At 48.0% G+C, this 23,702-nt stretch overlaps 2 protein-coding genes across 2 annotated transcripts; one reads left to right on the top strand and one right to left on the bottom strand.

The window, feature by feature from the left end:
* Nucleotides 1-460: 460 nt before the first annotated feature.
* dcbld2 (discoidin, CUB and LCCL domain containing 2) lies at nt 461-17,800 on the top strand. Its single transcript, XM_061841244.1, has 15 exons — nt 461-815; nt 2,330-2,554; nt 3,119-3,256; nt 6,420-6,471; nt 6,557-6,629; nt 11,257-11,390; nt 11,486-11,526; nt 11,607-11,804; nt 12,550-12,674; nt 12,840-12,987; nt 14,528-14,671; nt 14,789-14,882; nt 14,978-15,027; nt 15,090-15,224; nt 16,812-17,800. The coding sequence occupies exons 1-15, from the start codon at nt 710-712 to the stop codon at nt 17,144-17,146; spliced, it is 1,998 nt and encodes a 665-aa protein (XP_061697228.1). The 5' UTR covers nt 461-709; the 3' UTR covers nt 17,147-17,800.
* A 389-nt stretch (nt 17,801-18,189) lies between these two features.
* Nucleotides 18,190-21,985, bottom strand: tmem30c (transmembrane protein 30C). Its single transcript, XM_061841245.1, has 7 exons — nt 21,711-21,985; nt 21,424-21,540; nt 20,290-20,397; nt 20,116-20,206; nt 19,730-19,876; nt 19,434-19,646; nt 18,190-19,249 (listed from the first exon to the last, which is right to left on the bottom strand). Exons 1-7 carry the CDS (start codon nt 21,900-21,902, stop codon nt 19,062-19,064), a joined length of 1,056 nt encoding a protein of 351 aa, XP_061697229.1. The 5' UTR covers nt 21,903-21,985; the 3' UTR covers nt 18,190-19,061.
* Between the last annotated feature and the right edge of the window lie 1,717 nt (nt 21,986-23,702).

The following is a 23,702-nucleotide window of genomic DNA, read 5'->3' as shown; positions in this document are numbered from 1 at the left end:
ATCAAATATTTGCTCAGGACATTTCTCCCCCAAAAAAGAAAAAACAAACAAACGAACAAAAAAAATCGGTAGAGGGGGAGGTAAAAATTGCAAAAAATAGCAACAAAGTCGCACCTACAGAGTTGCACTCGCTTGGCCGAAACTCCCTAACTCCACCTCCGGTCGTCATGGTAATAATAACCGCACTGAGCGCCCCCCCCCCCCCCTCCAAGCCTCATAGTGATTTCAACCATAAAGGGGCATGCGGGTGTTGAGTATGCGCCAGTTCTTTATCCTTTGGCCAAAGACTGAATGAAGACGTTTTAGTCCAACTCCAGCGGACAAACTCGGTCTCTTTGCGCCAAATGAGTCGAATGTGGATTTGACCTTTGGACTTGCGGGGGTGTCGAACGTGCAAATTTGCGTGGCTCAGCGTGCACTTGGGGGGGGGGGGGGGTGAGGAGGAGGAGGAGGAGGAGGAGGAGCTTCGACGGAGGAAGCTCCGGTGCGTGCGCCCAAATGTGTTGCTAACTTACCTCCGGAGCGAGAGTCGCCGAGCGCCGGGATCACAAGTCGCGGCCGGGGCCGAATAAGATCCGCGGGGGTGGCGGCGTGGGCGAGCCGCGCTCGGATCCGCTCGCTTGGACCCGGACGTCGGCCCGCGCGGTGGACTTCGATCGGCCGGCGGTCCCGAAGCGAGCAGTATGCATTTGGACTGCAGGCTGCTAGTATGGAAGGAGCGGTAATGGTGGGCAGGGGGCCGACAGGGGCCGAGGGTCTCGTCCTGTCGATCCTCGTCATCATCCTCACCGCCGAAGGCTGCAGGGCGCAGAAAGGTGGGTGCCCGAAACACGCCACGAGCGCTGCTGGGTCGGAGGCTGAGGGGGGTGGGGGAGTTACAATCACGATCACGATCACAACGTGCTTATTAATTTCACGATGAAAACTTGTCTCGGATCTCAACATGGCCATTGTCCAACACGGAATCCCGTTTGCTTTTTGACCGCTTGCCCCCGCCCGCCGCCGTGCGTTCGTTGGGCGAAAACCAGGAGAACCGGTTTTGTTGATGTGGTTTTCTTCCGGCACGCGGACCCTTTGCGGGCTCACACGGCCGCCGATTTAAGGCAAAACGTTAAATCCGTCGTAAAGTTTGCACAGCCGTAACGTTCGCTAAGATTACGGTGTCCAACAGAGGACGGATGTTTTAAAAACCCGCAAGTCTTAAAGGAGCACGGCTGCGGTTTCGCCAGTACGAAACGGCAGCACATGTCGGGCATGTTGTGGCTTTTCCCTTCGATCCAATCGCGCCAGTTCCGCATGTTTCCACGATTTCATGATGCACTCGAAACGTCCAGGTCGGGTGCATTTGTTAGAATCTACTTCAAATCCATTTGAGGGAAGTTTTAACAGGCGAACTCAGGTGGGACAAGTTGGGGGTGGGGGAAACAGTGCGGACATGACCGTAAACACGTGGGCGAGTTTGTCATTTAAAATAATCATCATAAAAAACCAAAAACAACTCCACTTGTAATTTACTTCTCAAACAATCTGATATCTGATGACGGGTGCGACAAGGGTTCCGTTGATTCAAAAGTGATGTGTTGTGGTGAGTTATTAGGAAGGTAACATGAGCTCCGGCTCAACATTGCGGTGAGTCACAGCAGGGAAAGAAGCTTTTTGTTTTTGTCATGTTCAGCTGGATAATGTCCACCGGGAAGCTCTTGCGTAACAGATAAACACAGTCCAGCACCCCTTTAAAAAAAAAAAAATCTTTAAGGTCACAAGTTGACTTAAGTTGGACTTTTTGATGTATCGCTTACGGTTAAGCGAGTGTTTTGCAGCTGCGAAAAAGGGATCGCGGCGGATTTTATGCGCTCGGAAACTAAATTTGAACTTCCCGCAGGAAATAACGCAAATGAAATTGTTTGTTCCTGGCTCCGAGGAACGCTCAAAACCGTGTCAAAATGTCTTCGCCACCGTTAATTGGAAAACAATAAACGATAGAAAAACGTGTAACGTTGGCGGCTCAGGTGAATGGGTGCTGTTTTTGATTTTCAAGTGGAAAAAGAAGTCAACCAAAATGGAGCGGATAAAAGGGGGCCCGAAACTGCAGAAGTGATGCAAAAAAAGCCAAAGAAAAAGTTACGAGTGTGAGCTAATCCTTCAATGCTACGTGGCACCGCACCTCCCCCCACGCTCGAGCCGACCATATTAGCCCAAAAAAAAAAAAAAAAAAAGTAACATCTAAAATAACACAACATAAACGATAGAGCATCGCTTGATGCTCGTCGCTATAACAACCAGAGAAATGTCAACAATTGGTTGCGTTGTCTTTCCCCGGCCGGCGCAGGTGACGGATGCGGCCCGACGGTGCTGGGCCCCAGCAGCGGGACGCTGTCGTCCCCGGGCTACCCCGGGCCGTACCCCAACAACACGGTGTGCGAGTGGGAGATCGCCGTCCCCCCCGGCAACAGAGTCCACTTCTGCTTCGCCGAGCTGGACGTGGACGGCGGCGACTGCCAGGTCAACTACCTCCGCCTGTACGACGGCGTCGGACTCGACAGGACCGAGATCGGTGAGCGGGACTGAATGCGTGTGATGGGTGTCTTAATAGAAAAAGCTCAAAACAAATCGTAAGCTACGTTCACACTAAGGCCCGACCCGGTTCTGATATTTGGCGGAACGAAATTCCCTTCACCAATCTTAATCGTGCGATTAGTTTAAAAAAAAAAAAAATGGACTGCATATTGAATGAAATTACTCAGATTTTGATCTCTGAACGCAAGGGTGTCAAACTCATTTTTGTCGCAGGACACATTGCAGATATGGTTTCCCTCGGTCCGATACGACTGTTAAATCATAAAAATCTTATTTACACACGAAATTTATGAACTTTGAATTTTGCGACCAGAAATTTAGGGTAATGGGTTTTTCAGCCATTGCTCGTGGTTGGGAAAGCAAAAATGCTTTTGTCAACATTATCATTTATGATTTATAAAAAAAAAAAAGAAATTTTGGTACAGATGATTTGCCTTCGCGGATCCACATCAAATCGTGTGGCCGGCCGGATCTGGCCCCCCGGGCCTCGAGTTTGACACGCTTACACGTTGTGACTGACGTCGGGTTTCTTGCGCTCCAGCAAAGTTCTGCGGCTTGAATGTGAAGGTGAACAAGCTGATCGAGTCCACCGGCAACCGGGTCACTGTTCAGTTCATGAGCGGGATCCATCACACTGGACGTGGATTCTACTTGTCCTACTCCACCACAGAACACACAGGTAACCCCGAACCAAGTCCAACGTGTACCGGTTCCATTATTAGCCGTCTCAAATGACTTTTTGACTGCACAGTTTACTATCTGGCTAGGACATTTCTACCGTAATTCCCGGCCAACGGAGCGCACCTGATTATAAGCCTCACCCAGTACATTTGTAAAGGAAATACCATTTGGTACATACATAAGCCACACCTGTGTAAAAGCCGCGAGTGCCCAATTTGAAACACGAGATACGAGATAAACACGCGGGAGTAACACTGGAGCAACATGCTAGCGCGATGCTAACGGCAGTGCGGCGCTAACAGGGCCCGATTTTAAAAAAAACAAAAAAAAAACAAAACAAAACCAAAAACATACTGGTAAAAATCACTGAGGCACTGTAGTAACTCAGCAACAACACACTCGCACAGAGCTAACCCTAGCGTGGCGTTAACGGGGCCGGATAAAAAAAAAAACATACCGGTAAAAATCAATGAGACACAGTAGTAACACAGCAGCAACATGCTAGCACAGTGCTATTGCTAGCGCGGTGCTAACAGGGCCGGTTAAAATAAAATAAAAAAAAAAACCATACCGGTAAGAATCACTGAGACACGGTAGTAACTCAGCAACAACACACTAGTACAGCGCTAACACTAGCGCGGCGTTAACAGGGTCGGATTTAAAAAAAAAACATACAGGTAAAAATCACTGAGGCACGGGAGTAACTCAGCAACAACACACGAGCACAGCGCTAATGTAGCGCGGCCCTAATAGGGACGGATTGAAAAAAACATACAGGTAAAAATCACTGAGACACAGGAGTAACACAGCAGCAACGCGCTAGCGCAGCGCTAACAGGGCCGGTTAAAAAAAAACATACCGGTAAAAATCACTTCCTCTGCACACATATTCCACCGGTCTCACTCTTACCTTTTCCGCTCGAATGCTCCCCTTGCGGCCGTTAGAAAAAATGCACAAATTAGCCGCATCACCGCAATAGCCGCAGGGCTGAAAAAAGTCGCGGCTTATAGGCCGGAGATTACGGTATATATTTTTTTCAACCAAGCTTAAGAAACTTAAATCTCTTCTCGACATTGGAGTGATGGAAATTTTATTAGCTTGTCTGAAAAACGTCGATGATGGTTGATGCTAGGATGCGATAGCTAACACTTTCCGATTAGCACTTTTTTCACAAGAAGTAATTAGTTGCGACACATACATCTGATGCTAAAATGCCACATAGCCTACACACAAAAAAAAAAAGACATTTGCGTGGAGACTTTTATAAAATATTTGCTTTTGTACCGATTGTAAATAAGTCGGATGCTAGCTTTAGCCCGCACTTCCAACCGCATTTCACCGCCAGCCCGTTTACAACCTTCTTTTTCTGTCTTGCCAATAAAATTGCCAGCATGATACGGCACAGTCGTCGGATGCTAAAATAATGACAGTTGACAGCCACCCCCGACTTATCTCATGTTCCATTTAGTACTGGACGGACCGTTTGGGTCGTGACTTTGCTTTTACGCCACAAAAAGAGGAAGCGGTGACGGCCATTCAATCGAGTCATGGTGGTTATCGCTTACATGTAGCATTTTTTTTTTCTTTTTTTCAGAGCGTTTTTGTCGTTGTCTATGACCTGCTTTGGTAAACCACCCGGCGGGCAAACAAGAACAGTCACCATAGCGACTGTTGTCGGTCAAGGTTGAGGGAGATAAATTTGACTCCACGAGATTTCTGGAAAATTCCCGGAAAGCCGCGCTGGCTTGTGGTTATGTCAGAGTTTGGGTTCCCAAACTGTTCACCATTAGCGCCTCTATTTTTATATATATTTTTTTGGTGTGTTCTTTTCATTTGAAGATTTGTATTTTTATTGCAATAATTTCAAGTCCGCGTATGTTAGGACTGGAGTCTCCGTTGATCAGTCGATGATAAATGTTGCGATCACGGCACGCACGACCTCACTCCCGTTCGCTATTAGCAAAGTTCGTAATAATCAAGCAACTGCGGCGTCTGTTGTCGGGTCACCCACGCGAACCGTTGTCGGCTATCGTGGTCCAGCAGCCACCAGCTCGTGACATTTAGAAGGCAAATCCCATGTAGCTAATTAACACTTAGCAAAAAAAAAAAAAAAAAAGAAAAGGCTCTGCGGCTGTCTATATTACCGTAATTTCCGGCCTATAAGTAAGTCGCGGCTTTTTTCACACGCTTTCAACCCTGGGGCTTATGCGGTCATGCGGCTAATTTGTGCATTTTTTTTTCCTCACGGGCGCAAGGGGGCACTCGAGCAGAAAAGGGAAGAGTGACACTGGTGGAATATATGTGCCGGGGAAGTGACTTTTACCGGTATGTTTTGATGTTTTTTTTTTTTTTTTTTTAAACCGGCCCTGTTAGTGCTGTGCTAGCGCGTTGCTCCTGTGTTACTGCCGCGTCTCATTGATTTTTACCAGTATGTTTTTTTTTTTTTTTTCAACTGGCCCTGTTAGCGCCGCGCTTGCGCGTTGCTCCTGTGTTACTGCCGCGTCTCATTGATTTATGTATGTTTTTTTATTTTTTTACTGGCTCTGTTAGTGCTGTCCCACCGTATCGCCACTATGTAGCTGCGACGGCTGTTTTTTTTTTTAACCAGCCCAGTTCGTGCTACCATGTTGTTACTATGTTAAGCTAAGCTAAGGTATTAAAACTTTGAAAAGGTAAGAAAGAGAATATATGTGCCAAGGAAGTGACTTATACCGGCCATGTTAGTGCTGCGGTAGCGTTAGCACTGTGCTAGCGTGTTGCTGCCGTGTTACTGGCGTGTCTCAGTGATTTTTACCGGTAAGTTTTATTTATTTTTTTTTTTCAAACCGGCCCTGTCAGCGCCGCGCTAGCGTTAGCGCCACGTTCAAATCTTTCTGCACACTGTCTTTCTTTGTAAATATCTCGTGTTTCAATGTGGCGTTTGCGGCTTTTACACGGGTGGGGCTTATGGATGTACCAAATGGTATTTCCTTTCCAAATGTACTGGGTGAGGCTTATAATCGGGTGCGCTCTGTAGGACGGAAATTACGGTAAATATTTCATGGGAAGGCGCATTTGTTCAACGCCGTCCAAAGCGCAATTGCCTTAAAGCCACTAAGTGCTTGTAAGACGACATCATTGTCTTGCTGTTTATAAACCCGTCGTGACATTGTCGACTTTAGATCTCATCACCTGCCTGCACAAAGGAAGCGATTTCCCCGAGGCGGAATTTAGGTAAATCCTCAACGTTTGCATAACGGCTTCCTTTGTTTGCCCGCGTCCGACGTTCATTTTTCAAATTTTCTCGCTCTTCCCCAAGCAAATACTGTCCAGCCGGATGTTTGACATCGACAGAGGAGGTTTCCGGTACCATACCCAATGGATACAGAGAGGTGAGTGAAATTACGACGACTTTGTTTGCTGTAGTACGAGAGTACCCCAAAACTACCAGAGGCAAATTTCTCGTGTGTTTTCAACGAGTGAGGGTTATTCTGATCTGATCTAAGTTCAACATATCAGAAATGGCATCATCTTTATTTGCCAATTGTGGTTCATGTCAAGCTCACGGCTATTGCTAATAGCCAATAGTCGCTCAATGCTAGTTCTACTACTTGGGCTAAAGTATTTTTCTCGAATTGATGTGATATTGAGCTCGTCTTCAAACGCTCTAAATTGTCCTCTTTTTGTTATTTCAAAGTGGCCAATTCGCTTTCTGTCTCGCTCGGACGGCGCTGAGCGATTCCAACTGGGCCCGCTAGTATCTCGTTAGCCGGAAAGCTAACGCAATAAGCGGCGGCTGATGCCATTTAGCGCAGTCGGCGCTCTCGAGCGGTTGCGGGGGCAGGTCATTGCACGTCCGTCGCCTTTGCAGAAATCACGTTGGGCTGCCAGACGGTGCGAAATGACTCACAAATATTGAATTACGTGTGACAAATTATGTAACAGCAAAATGCGTCTTTTCCAAAGCTATAAACAACATAATTTTTTTTTTTTTTTTTTTTTGGGATAGTAAACAATTTGTTCCTAGTCTTTGTGTTCAAAACAACCACTTTCATTATCTTTGCCTCGACGTCCGCTCGCTTAATGCTAAAAGCGCAAGATAATCAAACACAAATGGCGCAGTAACACATGTAGACAGACAATGTAACAATACTCACAAGCATATATTATTCATCTCCTGCGGGAAAAAAAAGCTCTACCGGCAATGCTAGTGTATTATTGAGTGACTTACAGTAGTTGTGAAACCATTTTTCGATCGCGTGAGCATGACGGTGTTGTGCTTCCCCCGCCGCCCAAATCTCTCACACCAGAGCAAGAAGTCACCATAAATTCATCATAACGCACAAGCTGTTTAATTCTTTGAAGTTTCTATTTGAATAATCACTTTGTTTTTTAATAAATAACGACATAATGAGTATATTCGATCCCACCTTTTCAATTATTAACTGATACAAAGTACCGTTATCACTACTACTTTTGATATATGAAATTTGAGTGAACGAAATGCCAGATAATTGTGGACTACAGTTTTGTTTTTTTCTGACACGCATGAAGATTGACAAATCTGTCAAACCTCTGCAGTGCGGCGCCAACTACTGGCGAGGAGGACTTTCTTTGCCAGATTCAAAAACAATTTTTTCTCCCTTTACATGTCATTGGCTGGATATCGTGACATAAGGCCATACCGGTACCTTTCCGCGGTTCCGGCCGTCCCGATCATAGCGCGCCGCTTTCCTTTCGACTCGTCCGGCTGTCGTCTGACCTCGCCGCGGAACCGACCCCGACCGCCGTTTGAGACTTTTTGCGGCGTGACGTCGCCGGGCGACGGTAGGGAGGGAGGAGGGGTCGGTTCGGCGGTGGGGGGGTTGCCCCCCTCAGGAAAAGGGGAGGGTTGGGGGTCAGAGGGGTGAAACGGAGGTGAGATAATAATTTGGCCCTGAAGAAAAGAGCCCCTAATCCAGTGCAGCTGCAAGCGTGTTCTCGGAGAGTGACTCAGTGCAGCTGACGTGCCGAACAACACTTCGCTGTCTGCGCGTCATCGAGTGTACGTTCGTGCATGTTTGTGAGTGTGCATGCGTGCGTGTGTGAGAATGTGTGTGTTTGTGCATCCCAACACACTGCGTGTTGTAATGATGAACGCAAAAAAAAAAAAAAAAAACCTGCGTCGGCGGCAGGGTGCAACCCTCTACCTCACTTTCAAGCAATGTGGTTGGATTTGTTTTTAATTTTTCGGGTTGGGGAGGGGTTCGTTTGTCAAAATAATCCACATTTTAAAAAGCTTGCGTACAAATAGTTGCCTGCTCACCTATAAAGTGTGAGATGAATCGGCTATCCATTTTTCTCTGGCGCTCATCCCGATTAGCAGCTCGTTCCGTTTGACTTTGTGGGGCTCACCTCGAAATGTCTGCCAGCCAATCGCAGGGCACGGTCGGGGGAGGGGGAACAACCAGTCACATATTTGAAGTCCTCCGTGAAGCTAACGTTTCGGTTTTTTTTTGGCAAGATTTTGTAACGTGGGAGGAAGCCGGAATACGCAAAGAAGAGCCACATGACGTGCAAAGTCGAGATTCTAACCCTGAACCTCAGAAATGCGAGGCAGATATGCTTGCCGCTAATCCCCTGCGCACCAGCAAACAGAAATGTCACAAAAAGAGAATTATAAATACTGAGGATGTCAATGTAATTTCCTTCCAAATATTTGACGAATTCATAGAGTTTCCTCCCACGTTCCAAAAACACGCAACATTAATTGGACACTCTAAATTGCCCATAGGTGTGATTATGAGTGCGGCAGTTTGTCTCGAGGTGCCCTGCGATTGGCTGGCGACCAGTTCAGGGTGTGCCCCGCCCGCCTCCTGCCCGTTGACAGCTGGGATAGGCTCCAGCACACCCCGCGACCCTCGTGAGGATAAGCGGTGAAGAAAATGGTTGGATGGATAGATAATTAAGGAAGATTTGATCCTTTCATAATCAATATCCTTTTCCACCGTGGTTCTTGAACTTGAACAACTGCCATTTCCAAAATCTCTCCAAAAAATTCAAATTCATATAATAGCAAAATATGACTTTGCAGCGACGTTCATGCTTCTGACGGGCGGCACATGATGAAGTGCTGCAAAATCAAATCCATGCTATTACTATGTTTTTTTTTTTTTTTTTTTTAATAAGCCCCGTGACCGCGTGGCGTTTCCGCGATGTCGCACTGTTTCCGTGGCGAAGGGCAGGCCCGATGATGCAAACCGGCGCTTGCCGGCAACGGCGCAGAGTGGGTTGCTCGGAACCGGAGTGCGTCGGGAAATTTGAAGCGGTCTCGGCGCGAGTGCTGATTGCCCGCCGTGTCAAGTGTGAATAAATACATGTGCGCAAACACGCTCGTCTCTCGGCGGGCTCGCCCCGCAGCTCGTTAGCCGGAATTCCACCGGTGGGATCCCAGCTGTTCCCGTTTGCGCGTTCGAGCCGGAATGCACCCGGCGGGGGTGGGGGGTGGGGCTGGGGGGGGGACCCGAGACCTTGCGCAAAGAAAATGCACACTTATCACTTGGTCGGATAAATTCATTCAACAATTTTATTTTTGTTTTGTAATTATTTTTATGAATTACAGGCAATGATTTAATTATTTTTTTTTAATTTCTTTAGTAAACTAGATTTAGTTTACATTTGTTCACATTTGAGCTAAATACTTTCTGGCTCGGTGTCAAATGTTTATTGTAATTCCCGGCCTATAGCGCGCACCTGTTTACAAGCCTCACCGAGTACATTTGTGAAGGAAATATGATTTGGTACGTACATACGCCGCAGCTGTGTAAAAGCTGCAAATGCCCACATTCAAACACGAGATATTTACAAAGAAAGACCGTACACAGAAAGAGTTTCACGCTAGCGCCGCGCTAAAACTAGTGCTAACGGTAGTGCTGTGCTAACGCTAACACGGCCGGTTAAAATATAACTTACCGGTAAATACCACCGAGACACGCCAGCAACACAGCAGCAACACGCAAGCGCAGCGCTCACAGGGCCGGTAAAAGTCACTTCCTCGGCACATGTATTCCACCGGTCTCATTCTTCGCTTTTCCGCTCGAGTGCCCCCTTGCGGCTGTTGGGGGAAAAAAAAAAATGCACTAATTAGTCGCATCACAATCTGCACAGTTGAAAGCCTGTGAAAAAAAATTGCGGTTTATTGTCCGGAAATTACGGTAAGGTTTCCATGTCGCGTCATCCATCCATTTTCTTTGCCGCTTATCCTCACGAGGGTCGCGGGGAGTGCTGGAGCCTATCCCTGCATTCAACGAACGGGCAGGAGGCGGGGCACACCCTGAACTGGTCGCCGGCCAATCGCGGGGCACATGGAGACAAACAGCCGCACTCACAATCACACCTACGGCCAATTTAATGTGTCCAATTAATGTTTTTGTTGATGGGGGGCACGGTGCCTCAGTTGGTCAAGCGTTGGCCTCACAGTTCGGAGGTCCCGAGTTCAAACCCGTGTCCTTTCCACCATATGCCTGCGTGGGTTTTCTCCGGGTGGGCACTCCGGTTTCCTCCCACATCCCAAAAACATGCAACATTAATTGGACGCGCTAAATTGCCCCAAGGTGTGACTGGGAGTGCGGCTGTTTGTCTCAATGTGCCCTGCGATTGGCTGGCAACCAGTCGAGGTTGTACCCCGCCTCCCGCCTGTTGACGGCTGGGATAGGCTCCGGTACTCCCCGCGACCCTCGTGAGGATAAGCAGTGAAGGATGGATGTTTTTGGGATGTGGGAGAAAACCCACGCAGGCACGGGGGGCCAGTATCAAACCCGGGTCGTCAGAACTGTGAGGCCAACGCTTTACCAGCTCGCCTCATCCACATAAGGGAAATAAATGCCTCTCCTTTTACCATCTTGCGTGAACTGCTGAGCTCTTTTGTATTCTGTTGCTAAAGGAAACAGCAGCAGCTTAACCGATCGCACATCAAGTTTTAGTTTTGGTCGTGGCGCGGATGACGACACTCACGGTTTTCCTTTCGGGTCGCCGGCGTAGTCGTCTCCCCTGTGCTTGGCCGCCGTGCACGCTGGCGTGGTGTCGAACGCCGTGGGAGGGAGGATCCACGTGGTGAGCAGCAAAGGGATCCCGCACTACGAGGGCACACTGGCCAACAACGTCACATCCACTGGGTGAGGGGGGAAAAAAATGAAATGAAAGCAAATTCCGTCCAGGAAGTGGAAGGAAATCTCCATCCAAGTCTCATCGCCTTTTTCTCGCCCAACAGAGGAACCTTGTCCAACAGTCTCTTCACGTTCAGGACCAACGGTAGTCGTCACGCGACGTTTGCTTGCTGTTGTCGTCGTCGTCTTGTTTTTCAGTTTTCAGTTTTCAACGACTGCTTTAAGGCTGCTACGGAACTCTGGGGCTGGAGTCCGGCGGCGTGGCGGACATCCAGATCTCGGCTTCGTCCGTGTGGGAGTGGAACAGCGTGTGGGCGCCGTCGGGGGCTCGGCTGAAGAAGGCCGGCCTGCCCTGGGCGCCCGCCCGGAGCGACCCGCACCAGTGGCTGCAGGTGGACCTGAAAAGACAGAAGCGGATCGCGGGTACGGAACCGAACCCAAATAGGAGTCGTAGCGGTCCAAAATCTTTCAAACGGCTCCTAGTGAGTCAGTTTCTGTTCAGTTGTACAGGACTCTAAAATACAACCATAATGCTAAACTCTTAAAACTACAATTACAGCATATGCGGTTTTTTTACGGTGATATTTACAATTAAAATAAAAATGGGTAATAGAAGGAATTAAAAAAAATATTTAAGAACGTTTTTGAAAACAATTTATGATGGCAGTAAAAAGCATCCCGTCTAAAAGATGAAGCCACAAATAGTATACATAATCAATGTATGTATAATGAAATAATATTCATAATAAATAAAATAATGAACAAATAAAAGTACAAAGAGTGCCAATGGTGAGTGATCCGTCCATTTTCTTTTGCCGCTTATCCTCATGAGGGTCGCGGGGAGTGCTGGAGCCTATCCCAGCATTCAACGGGCAGGAGGCGGGGCACACCCCGAACTGGTCGCCGGCCAATCGGAGGGCGCGAAGAGACAAATAGCTGCACTCACAATCACACCTACGGGCAATTTAGAGCGTCCTATTAATGTTGCATAATTTTGGGATGTGGGAGGAGAAAACCCACGCAGGCAGGGGGAGAACATGAAAAACTCCACACAGGCGGGGCCGGGATCGAACCCGGGTCCTCGGAACTGTGAGGCCGTGCCACCTGGTGAATGGTCATTTGGAAAATAATTTATTATTAATTTTTTTTTTTTTTTGGTACCTCGAAGGCATCACCAGCACGGGCTCAACACTGCGGGAGTTTCCGTACTACGTGGCGGCGTACCGCGTCCTCTACAGCCACGACGGCCAGCGCTGGTTCTGCTACAAGGAGGCCAACTCCACGCAAGACATGGTAACACGAGCGAGGGGGGGGGAGGGGGTGTCATCGTCATAGCAACGGGGATTGACTGCGGGATTGGAGCGGATTGCTGGGCATTAATAATGAACGGTTATGGATCGGATATGGCGTCGTTTGGGGTTTCTGGAAAGTGGAATTTTGCTGTTGTGGTGAGTGCAGATTTTTCAAGGCAACATCGACTACCTGGACGAGGTGAGGAATAACTTCATCCCGCCCATCGAGGCCCGCTACCTGAGGATAAATCCCACGCGGTGGTACCAGAGAATCGCCATCAAGGTGGAGCTGCTCGGTTGCCAGGTGTCTACAGGTGGGAGCGGGTTCTTTTACGCTCACGCCGGCTCACTTTTGTCGCTTTTATTAGCTTCGCTTTGGTACGTTTGCGTTATTTGCTGTTTTTATTTTCTTCTTTTAAGAAAACATGAGCAGCATAACGTATTCGAAAAGCTGTTCAAATGGGTTCCCACGTCACCGTTTCATGCACCTGCTTATAAACCTCACTACCATTTGGTAGTTACATACGCCGCAGCTGTGTAAAAGCCGCTAGTGCCCACATTGAAACACGAGATGTTTACAAAGAAAGACGGTACACAGAGAGTTTAACGCTAGCGCCGCCGCGCTAAAGCTAACACTAGCGCCACCACAATAAGCCGCGAGTGCCCACAATGAAACCGACATTGAAACACAAGATATTTACAAAGAAAGACGGTACACAGAGAGTGTAATGCTCGCGTCGTCGCGCTAACTCTAACGCTAGCGCCTCCCCACGAATGCCGCGGCGCTAGCATTAGCCAGTTAAAAAAAAAAAAAACATAACGGTAAAAATCACTGAGACACGGCAGTAACACGCCAGCGCAGCGCTAACAGGGCCGGACCAGCATAACATATTCAAAAAGCTGTTCGATTTCGTCGCCACGTCACTGTTTCATGCAATTTGGTAACTTTTTGTTGATCTCCCGTAATTCCCACCCTACGGAGTGCACCTGATTATAAGCCTCACCTGGTACATTTGTAAAGGAAATACCATTTGGTACATACATACGCCGCAGCTGTGTAAAAGCCGCTAGTGCCCACATTGAAAAACGAGATATTTACAAAGAAAGATGGTACGCAGAGAGTTTAACGCTAGCGCGGAGCTAGCGTTAGCATTAGCGCGGTTAAAGAAAACATACTAGTAAAAATCACTCAGACACGGCAGTAACACGCTAGCACAGCGCTAACAGGGCCAGACCGGTAAAAGTCACTCCCTCGACACATATATTCCACCGGTCTCACTCGTACTTTTTCCGCTCGAGTGCCCCCTTGTGGCCGTTAGAAAAAATGCACAAATTAGCCGCATGACCGCATAAACCGCGTGGGAAGAAAGTCTTGGCTTACAGGCCTGAAATTACGGTAGTTTTTCGCCGTTTGTTATACTTTAAATTGGTTTACAGTTGACAAATGCACACTCGTAGTTTGGCACCTATTTATAGATTTAATTTATAGATATATATATAATTTCATAATATTGCTGTCGGGTGACCAACCTCAAAAATTGCTTTCGAAGCTCCGGTCTCGCCACTTCCTGTCAATACGCCGACTCGTCGCCGTCTTTGATGAGGCCGATGATGTCAATAAAGCTGATTCTGAAATGCTTTCTGGTGGTTTATCTTCGATTATTCAAGACGAGAAAAGTTTTGAAACATGTTATGTAGCCTGTTATAGTACACAGTAAATCAGCGATCCCGTCACCGCGGCGCTCAAAGCCTGCCGTCTTTCGGCCGGGACAGGAACTTGGGACGGCAAAATCTTGCGGCTAGGCGGCAAATCTTGGTTACTAAATCAGCTGAATCTGCGCTGTCCTCCCCAAGCGAGGAAGAGCATGACGCCCCGGATGTTCCCCCCTCCCCGTTTCACCCCTCGGCCGGCGGTCACGACGCGCCCGCGTACGTTCGGCAAGACCACTTCACCTCCGGACATCAGGAACACCACCATGCCGCCGCTCACTGGCAAAGGTGGGCAAAAAAAAAAAAAATCAGCCCATTTCAAAGTAAATCTTTTTTTTTTTTTTGGGGGGGGGGGGGGGGGTTGTGCGCGGTCTTAATTTGTGGAGTCTTATTTTTGTGCGCCAGAGATGGCGCTGGCTGCCGTCCTGGTGCCCGTCTTGGTTATGGTGCTGACGGCGCTCATCTTGCTGGCGGTTTGCGCTTGGCACTGGAGGAGTCGGTAAGCGTCGGCTTATCATGACTTGACAAAAAAAAAAAACAAACAAAAAAACAGCCGACCACATCCTGCGCATGACTCGGCGTCTCCGTTTACAGGAAGAAGAGCTCGGAAGGAGCGTACGATCTCCCTCACTGGAATCGCACTGGTGCGTCGTTGGCGCGCTTCTTCTTGATCGCGTCCCTGTTTTGATGGACGTTTTGCTCGCAGATTGGTGGAAAAGTATGAAGCAGCTGCTGCCGTCCAAGATGGTGGAGGCGGAGGACGCGGTCCGCTACAGCAGCAGCGAGGTGGGCCGGCTGGCGGCGAGGGGCGCCGTTCCGAGACTGCACGCCGAACCCGCAGGTACCGTCCCCGTTTGTGGCGACCGTCAAGATTTGGGCCAGCGGTCGTGGCTCGTTGCCAGACTCCTTTATGCGATATTAGTACTGACACAAGTCGTGGGGGGAAAAAAAAAAAAAAAAAAATAAATAAATCAAACACCTCCCGACCAAAATTTTTTATAATACCATTTTTTTTTTTTTAAGCATAACATTTCAAACTCAGCTTGCAACATTAGCCTACAAAATAAAAATGATTTGATCAAGGAAAAAAAAACATTTGACTCTCCGCTAACAACCCAGACTAAATTTGGCTCCATGCCTGTAGTCCCCATGCAAAGATACTCGCTATGCGCTAACAGGGCCTGTTAAAAAAAAAAAAAAAACATACCGGTAAAAATCACTAAGACACGGGCGTACCATGCTAGCGCAGCGCTAACAGGGCCGGACCGGTAAAAGTCACTTACTCGGTACATATATTCCACCGGTCTCACTCTTACCTTTTCCGCACGAGTGCCCCCTTGCGGCCGTTAGAAAAAATTGCAGAAATTACCCGCATCACTGCCTAAACTTCAGGATTCAAAGTCGCGGCTTTCAGACCGGAAATTACGGTACTTTTTCTCCAATTGTTGACAAATGCACACTCGCAATTTGGCACCGGAGGATTCACCTATGGACAGATTTTAATTTTGTACCCAACCTCAAAAATTGGTACATACATACGCCGCAGCTGTGTAATAGCCGCAAGTGCCCACATTGAAACACGAGATATTTACAAAGAAAGACAGTATGCGGAAAGAGTTCAACACTAGCAAAGTGCTAACACAAGCGCGGTGCTAATGCTAGCGCAGCACAAAAACTACCGCGGGGCTGACGCTAGGGCGGCACTGACAAAACAAACAAAACAAAACTTACTGGTAAAAATCACTGAGACATGCCAGTAACACAGCAGCAACATGCTAGCACAGCACTAACATGGCCCGTCACTCAGTTAAAAAAAGAACATGCCGGTAAAAATCACTGAAGACACGACAATAACATTGAAACGCGAGATATTTACAAAGAAAGACGGTACACAGAGAGTTTAACGCTGGCATCGCCGCGCTAATGCTAACGCTGCCACGCCAATGCTCGTGCCGCGCTAACAGGGCTGGTTAAAAACGAAACACACCGGTAAATATCACTCAGACACGCAAGTAACAGGCTAGCGCAGCGCTAACTGGGCCGGACCGGTAAAAGTCACTTCCTCGGCACATATATTCCGGTCTCGTTCTTACCTTTTCCACTCGAGTGCCTCCCTGCGGGGGTTAGAAAAGAATGCACAAATTAGCCACAATACCGCATAAACTGCAGGTTTGAAAACGCGTGGAAAAAAAGTCGCAACTTGTAGGCCGGAACTTACGGTACGAATCCCAATCAGTCCTTGTCCAGCATTTATAGGTCGTTTAAGAGTCGCTACAAACAGTACGTCTTAAGATATTCTCATGTATTATACTATGATTCTAAACAATATCGTATGCGGTAATACCTGTGTATAAAATGCAGTGGTTGGCTTCTCATGATCCGCAGCGTTGGCGTTTTTGTAATCGTTTATTGTGTCGGACCTCCACAGAATACGCGCAGCCGCTGGTGAGCGGCGTCACAACATTGGGCGCGAGGTCCACCTTCAAACCCGACGAGGGTCCCGACCCGGGCTACAGCGACCCCGACCTGTACGACGCCCCCGTCTCCCCGGACGTCTACCACGCGTACGCCGAGCCCCTCCCCGCCTCGGGGGCCGAGTACGCCACGCCTATCGTGGTGGACATGGGGCGCCGCCCGGCGGGGGCCGCGCCCGGTGCCCTGCTGCTGGCGCGGGCCTACGACACGCCCAAAAACGCCGGCGGACGGGACCCGACTTATCAGGTGCCTCAGTGCGGCGCCAACAGAGCCGAAGGGGGGGCGTGATCGGCGGTCCTGTCGCCCGGAGACGTCTGAGCCGCGTACGTACGGGCGAGCGCGACCCGCTCGCGTCGGCGCCATTCCAGTCGGATCACTGAAAGCGCAGAAATGAATGTTTTGTTTGCGCGCCGTACGGAGCTCGCCAAACGAGCGTGCCGACTACTGTTCTTTTTTCTTTTTTTCCAGATCTGTGATTCTCGCTTTTGCGAAACTGTGATTGTTGAGTTTTTCTTCTGTTACAAACGTGACGATGACAACGACGAATTCCTCCTTGGCGAGGTTCGTCGTCCACGGTACGCGTCGTCTTTCAAAGCGTGACTTGAACTTGTGCTGGCGACCTCTTAGAATTCCCAAGTGATTTTTGTTATGATTTTTTTTTTTTTTTTAACTGATATTTATTTTTGAATCCTGCTGATGACGAGAAGCCCACCCGCTGCCCACCCCACCTCCACGCCGCTTGCGCAGACCAAACGTTGCCTTTTCTTTGTGTGTTTTGTTTGCTGCGACTCAGCGGCATTTTTAAAGTCTTAATGTGAGAAATAAAGCAAAGATTTTAAAGATGAAAGGTGTGACATCACTTTCTGTTTTTTTGTCACTTTTATGATGTCCGGTAGTCACACTGTTACTTTTATTTGTTCTCCCTAAAATAAAGTAAAAAAAAAAAAAAAAAAAGTTCAAATTGTATTATTTCTCTAGTTACCTTTTGGATGAAATTATATTTACCCTATTCATATTTATTGTTTTTTTTTTGTTAATTATCCTTTGGGTTCCTTGAAATTTCTTCCTCTTGATATTTGTAAATAATTTTTTCCCCCTCTGTTTAATTTTTTTTCCATTTTATTTTTATGTCAATTATTTTTCTGGCCATTGACTGTTCTGTTATTTATACTAAAATTTCAATTATTTGTTCATTTTTTTGGGGTCCCTCCTTTATTCCCCCCCGACCCTACATAATTTTAAAAATATTTTTAGTACCATATTTACCATTTATTTTTTGTTGTATTTATCCAAGTGAATATTGCAGATTGAAACGTAAATGTCTCATTGAAAATGTTCACCATACTTAATTTATTACCGCATACAAAAGTACCAAAAATCGGTACCGCTGAGTGCCGGTCGGTATCCATTAACGGGTACCAGGAATTGGTACCATAATGGTCCAAATGTGAAAGGTAACCCTTTCACTTATCACAATTTATGTTTCAGCATTTCAGTGTCAAAAGATTAACAAATATACTGTATTTGTACAAAATGGCCGCCTCGTTCGAGGGTCTGCCTCACAGTTCTGAGGACTGGGGTTCAAATCCCTGACTCGCCTGTGTGGACTTTGCGTGTTGTCCCTGTGCCCGCGTGCGTTTCCTGCCACATTCTTTCATCGGAGACTCAAAATTGTCCGTAGGTGCGATTGTGACTGCAACGGTTGTTTGTTTATACGTGCCTTGCGATTGGCTGGTGACCAGTTCAGGTTAGAGCTTGGGATAGCCTCCGGCGCTCTCGTGACCCTTGTGAGGATAGGTGGCTCAGAACATGGATGGATGGTACAAAATAATTAATTGGAAATATATACACATTATGACATGACATTAGCTTCCACACACTGCATTGCTAACATTATGCACATAATACAACGGCTGTACCAATAACTATGTCCATCCATCCATTTTTTTTGCCGCTTATCCTCACGAGGGTATCCCAGCAGTCAATGGGCAGACGGCAGGGTACACTCTGAACTGGTTGCCAACCTAATCGCAGGGCACATGGAGACAAACAGTCGCACTCGCAATCACACCTCGGGCCAATTTTGAGTATGTTGAATGTTTTGGGGATGCGGGAGGAAACCGGTGTGCCCCGAGGAATTGAACCCGGGAACTCCGAACTGCGAGGCCGACGCTTTCCAACCCAACAACTATGTCGCGCACAGTCACTCGTCCATGTTCTTCCCGTCCTTCCCGAACCTCCACCACACGACGGTGAGCCCGACGGCCGCCAGCAGGACCAGGCAGCTGGTGATCAAGTACGCGATGGGGAGGAACCGGTTGGGACCGCCGAACCAGTTCAGCGTGGTCAGGATTACCTGTTTCCTGCCTCGGAAGTACTGGACGGGGAAGTCTGGGAGTGGGGGGGGGGGGAGTCCGGAGTCAAGGTAAGCTAATAGATGTGAACTGCGATATAGCTACGGATTACTGTTGTAGCAGTGAAAAAACTGTACCATCATTCTTGATCCCTGGGGTATTGTGATATTATTTGGAGCAGTATAAAATATTGGAAAAAGGATCTTCTTGAAGAAGGATACTGTAGGTTATCTCCACGCTGTAGTTGCCCTTGGGGAGGCCGCTTTGGAAGGGTTTGTCGGCGCGGTGCAAAACGCCGTAGAGCTTCTTGAAATCGGGGAAGGCGGCCTCCCGCATCCACACGATGAGGTCCTCGTTGATGAAGCCGTTGTTGACGTCGTCGCGCGTGTCCAGCTCGTACACGGGCTTGCGCCAGTAGGGCGGCGGCGCCGTGCCTGGCGTGGCGCAGCGCGCCGGTTAGCCGCCGTCCGCGGTTCAAATTACGCAAAATATGATTGAAAATTGTTTTCTTAACAACCTTGGAAGACGGCAGCCAGGCTCAGGTTGCCGGTCGGCGGGTTGCGGTACTTGATGTTTTTGTCCGTGTACCAGCTGATGCCCTTGCGTAATAGAGGAACGGCGTACTCGGAGCTACCGGAACCGAGATACTGGAATTTAAAGGAATCTGCGAGGGAACAAAAGACGAGTCGCGTAGTGACAGTCACATTTTTGGAAAATCATCAGAGCAGAAGGTGCAACGAGCCACGTGCTGCTTCACCAAGACGTGTAGCATACTAAGCAAAGGCCGAACAAAAACAACCCTGATCCGCGCTAGCTAGCTCAGGCGCAGAAAGGAGTTCAGAACATCCGAGAGACGAATAATCACGAGCGGGACACCGGCGGTTTACTGAGGTGCGCGTTTACCGTTAAAAATGCTGTTTGCAACAGCGCCGCAGGGAGCGATCGGCAGTCCTTTGTCGTTGGTGGCGAAGGGCTTGCAGTACGAACTGGGTTTCTGCGCCAGTGCAGCGAAGACGGATCAGTTGACACGTGTGCTTTATTGAATACGAGGCACAATATTGCAAGAGGAACAAGCACCTTTAAGTTGGACTTCCTGCCGACCATCTGCGCGTCGTCACGGGAGTCCATGTACCTGCGCAGGTTCTGGTGGAAGTTCTGGAGGCCGTAGTAGAAGAAGACGTCGCCCTGGGACAGCAGAAGAGAAGTTGTGGGCCATTTGCGCAGAATAAAAATCAATGTCAAGGAATTCAGACAAATTGTAGAAGCGAAGGGGACGACGTCACATTGGGGCGGGGGGAGCAAAACCACGTTCAGGATCACGAAGTGCATTTCAGGACTTTCAACAAAACAGAACTTTTGAATATGCCGTGAAAAGAGAAAAACAAAACCGAACAACTCCATGACTCCACCTGATTGCGCCAAAGTAGGGTACTACTTTAGCCTGAGCACAAAAACAGCAACTACATCAACAAATACCGTAATTTCCGGCCTATAAGTCACAACTCCCCCCCCCCCCCACACACACGCTTTCAACCCTGCGGTTTATGCGGTGATGCAGCTAATTTGCGCAGTTTTTTCTAACGGCCGCAAGGAGGCACTCAAGCAGAAAAGGTAAGAGTGAGACCTGTGGAATATATGTGCCGAGGAAGTGACTTTTACCGGACCTGTTAGCGCTGCGCTAGCACGTTACTGTGATTTTTACTGGTATGTTTTGTTGCGTGGCGGCGTTAGCGTTAGCACAGCGGCGTGAGTGTGGCCACGCTAGCGTTAGCACGGCGGCACTAGTGTTAAACTCTCTGTGTATCGTCTTTCTTTGTAAATATCTCGTATTTCAATGTGGGCACTTGCGGTTTTTACACAGCTGCGGCGTATGTTTGTACCAAATGGTATTTCCTTTACAAATGGGTGAAGCTTACAACCAGGTGCCCTCTGTAGGCCGGGAATTACGGTACATGAAATCACGTAAATCCAAAACACAAATATTCTACAGTAATTCTCTGTATTAATACTGTACAGGGACCTACAAACAATTGAAGGCAGGCAAGGGATTTTCTTTTTTAATCAGGCAATTGCTGGTAGGGCTCGCCCCCACCTTCCTATCAGTCTCTCGATGGCCATTCTAGTTAATGTTTCATGTTGTACATCAACAAAGTACAACAAACGAGATAAAGAATGTGAGCTGAAGACAGAAGGAGACGACTCCCGCGGTACCTTCAAGGTTTTGTCCAAGGTAAAGCGCAGTTTGCAAGTGCAGGTCAACGCCGCGTTGCTGGCGTTCTTGCGCATGTCGTGACAAAGAGCACAAGTTCCGTTGTCGGTGTAGTCCACCTAAGACGACAGGGAATGTTCAAGAATAGAACTCTAGAACGCTTTGTTCACAAGATAAACTTTGACCTCCTCTTTCCTCTTTCTTTTTTTAAAACAGCCCACCAAGACCAGTTTTCCCTCCGAATGTCCCACAGTTGTGTTCCAAGAAAGTGAGTGTTTGACAGACTCACCCGGACTTCCCGTACGCTCTGTACGGTGAGCAGAAGCCAAATTCCCAGCAGCAGGCATATGACGGCCATGAAGTAGAAAAAAGGCAGCACCGTGTTTGCGGTCAGCATGGGCGACCAGGCGGGCAGACGCTGCTGCTTGAAGGCCGAGTTGTCGGGCCGCCGGGCCAGGGGTCCGCTCCTGGCTTTGGCCATGGCGGCTCAGCTCGCTTCCTGTTTCTATTCCTGTGCTGTCGCTACGTAAAAACGCGCACACGTGACGGGCCTCTTGAGTTCTGTTATTAATTAACGACAATAAACCGCCTCTTCCTGTTTTCTGTCGCTGGCCTTTTTACTTCGGTATCGGACAACACAGACAAAAGTTATGAAGTTATGGGAAAGGGTCATGGAGGCTAGACTCAGGACAGAAGTATTTGCGAGGAACAGTATGCTTTCATGTCTAGAAAAAGTACAACAGATGCATAATTTGCCCCGAGAATACTACTTGGAAAGTACAGAGAAGGTCAGATGGAGATAAATCGTGTCTTTGTGGATCTAGAGAAAGCTCATGTCAGAGTACCGAGAGAGGAACTGTGGTACTGCATGCGGAAGTCTGGTGTGGCGGAGAAATATGTCAGCATAGTACAGGAAATAAATGAGGGGAGCAGAACAGTGGTGAGGTGCGCCGTAGGTGAGACAGAAGAATTTGAAGTGGAGGTGGGACTGCATCAGGGATCCGCTCTGAGCCCCTTCATGTTTGCTGTGGTAATGAAGAGGTACGTTCAGCTGAACCTGGGAGGTGCACGGGCCTTCTGACCCTAAGGACTTTCACCCGGACCGAGTTAACTCTCCCATCCTTTCAGATTTAGTAATAACCCATTATCTTGTTCACTTCGCTAATTTAAAGCAAATTCCAATTTAGATCTGTCCAATTTATAAAAATTTGCATGCCAACCCCCTTCCATTTTAATACCAATTAGTTCCAACAAACCTACAAACTTAAATAAATGCCAATTAAGAACATTGATGGCGAGTAATCCTTACTGCACAACGTTTCAGCATAAATGAGCCTTCCTCAGGCGCAGCTCACTCTAAGTCAATTGTCAGTCGTTTGTTGGGTCCTGTTGGACGTCATCAGCCTTAAATGTCGATGTTTATCAGTTCAAATATATTTCAGATTCAATTCTTAGGGTTAGGGTTTGGGTAAGGAATAGGGATCACATAAGGAAAAAGGTAAGTGGGGTTAGGGTTGGGTAAGGGACAGGGATCGGATAGGGAAAAAGGTAAGTGGATTTAGGGTTAGGATAGGGGTAAGGGAAAGTGACACTTTCAATTTTAACACACCAATTAATTCTAATTTCTGTTTTTGTAGGTTATGTCGCAGCACATCAGCCATCAATAAATAAATAAAATGAACAGCCTCGAGTCCCTTCATGTTTGCTGAGGTAATGGATAGGCGGACAGGTGAGGTTAGACTGGAATCCCCTTGGACCATGACGTTCGCAGTGGATATTGTGATATGCAGTGAAAGAAGGGAGCAGGTGGAGGAACAATTAGAAAAATGGAGCCATGCACCGGAAAGGAGAGGAATGAGGATTAGCCCAAGTAAAACAGAATATATCTGCGAGAATGAGACGGGTGGAGGGGGAAGGGTGAGGCTCCAGGGACCTAACCCTAACCCTAATCCTATAGCGAGGGTAGATGACTTCAAATACTTGGGGGGGGGGGGGGGTCAACAATCCAGGCCAATGGTGAGTGTGGTAAGGAAGTGAAGTAACGGGTCCAAGCGGGGTGGAACAGTTGGCGGAAGGTGTCTGGTGTTCTACGTGACAGAAGACTCTCCGCCAGGATGAAGGGCAAAGTTTATAAGACAGTGGTGAGGCCGGCCATGATGGACGGATGAGAGACGGTGGCGCTGAAGAGACAACAGGAAGCAGAACCTGAGGTTCTCGCTTGGATAGGATTAGAAAAAAGCTCATTCGAGGGAGGGACAGCCAAAGGTTAGAGAGAGCAGAC

The sequence above is a fragment of the Syngnathoides biaculeatus genome, chromosome 14, assembly GCF_019802595.1.
Source record: "Syngnathoides biaculeatus isolate LvHL_M chromosome 14, ASM1980259v1, whole genome shotgun sequence".
NCBI classification, from domain to species: Eukaryota; Metazoa; Chordata; class Actinopteri; order Syngnathiformes; family Syngnathidae; genus Syngnathoides; species Syngnathoides biaculeatus.
Note: the sequence above shows the minus strand (reverse complement) of the source record. Positions and strands in the feature narration are given on the sequence as shown.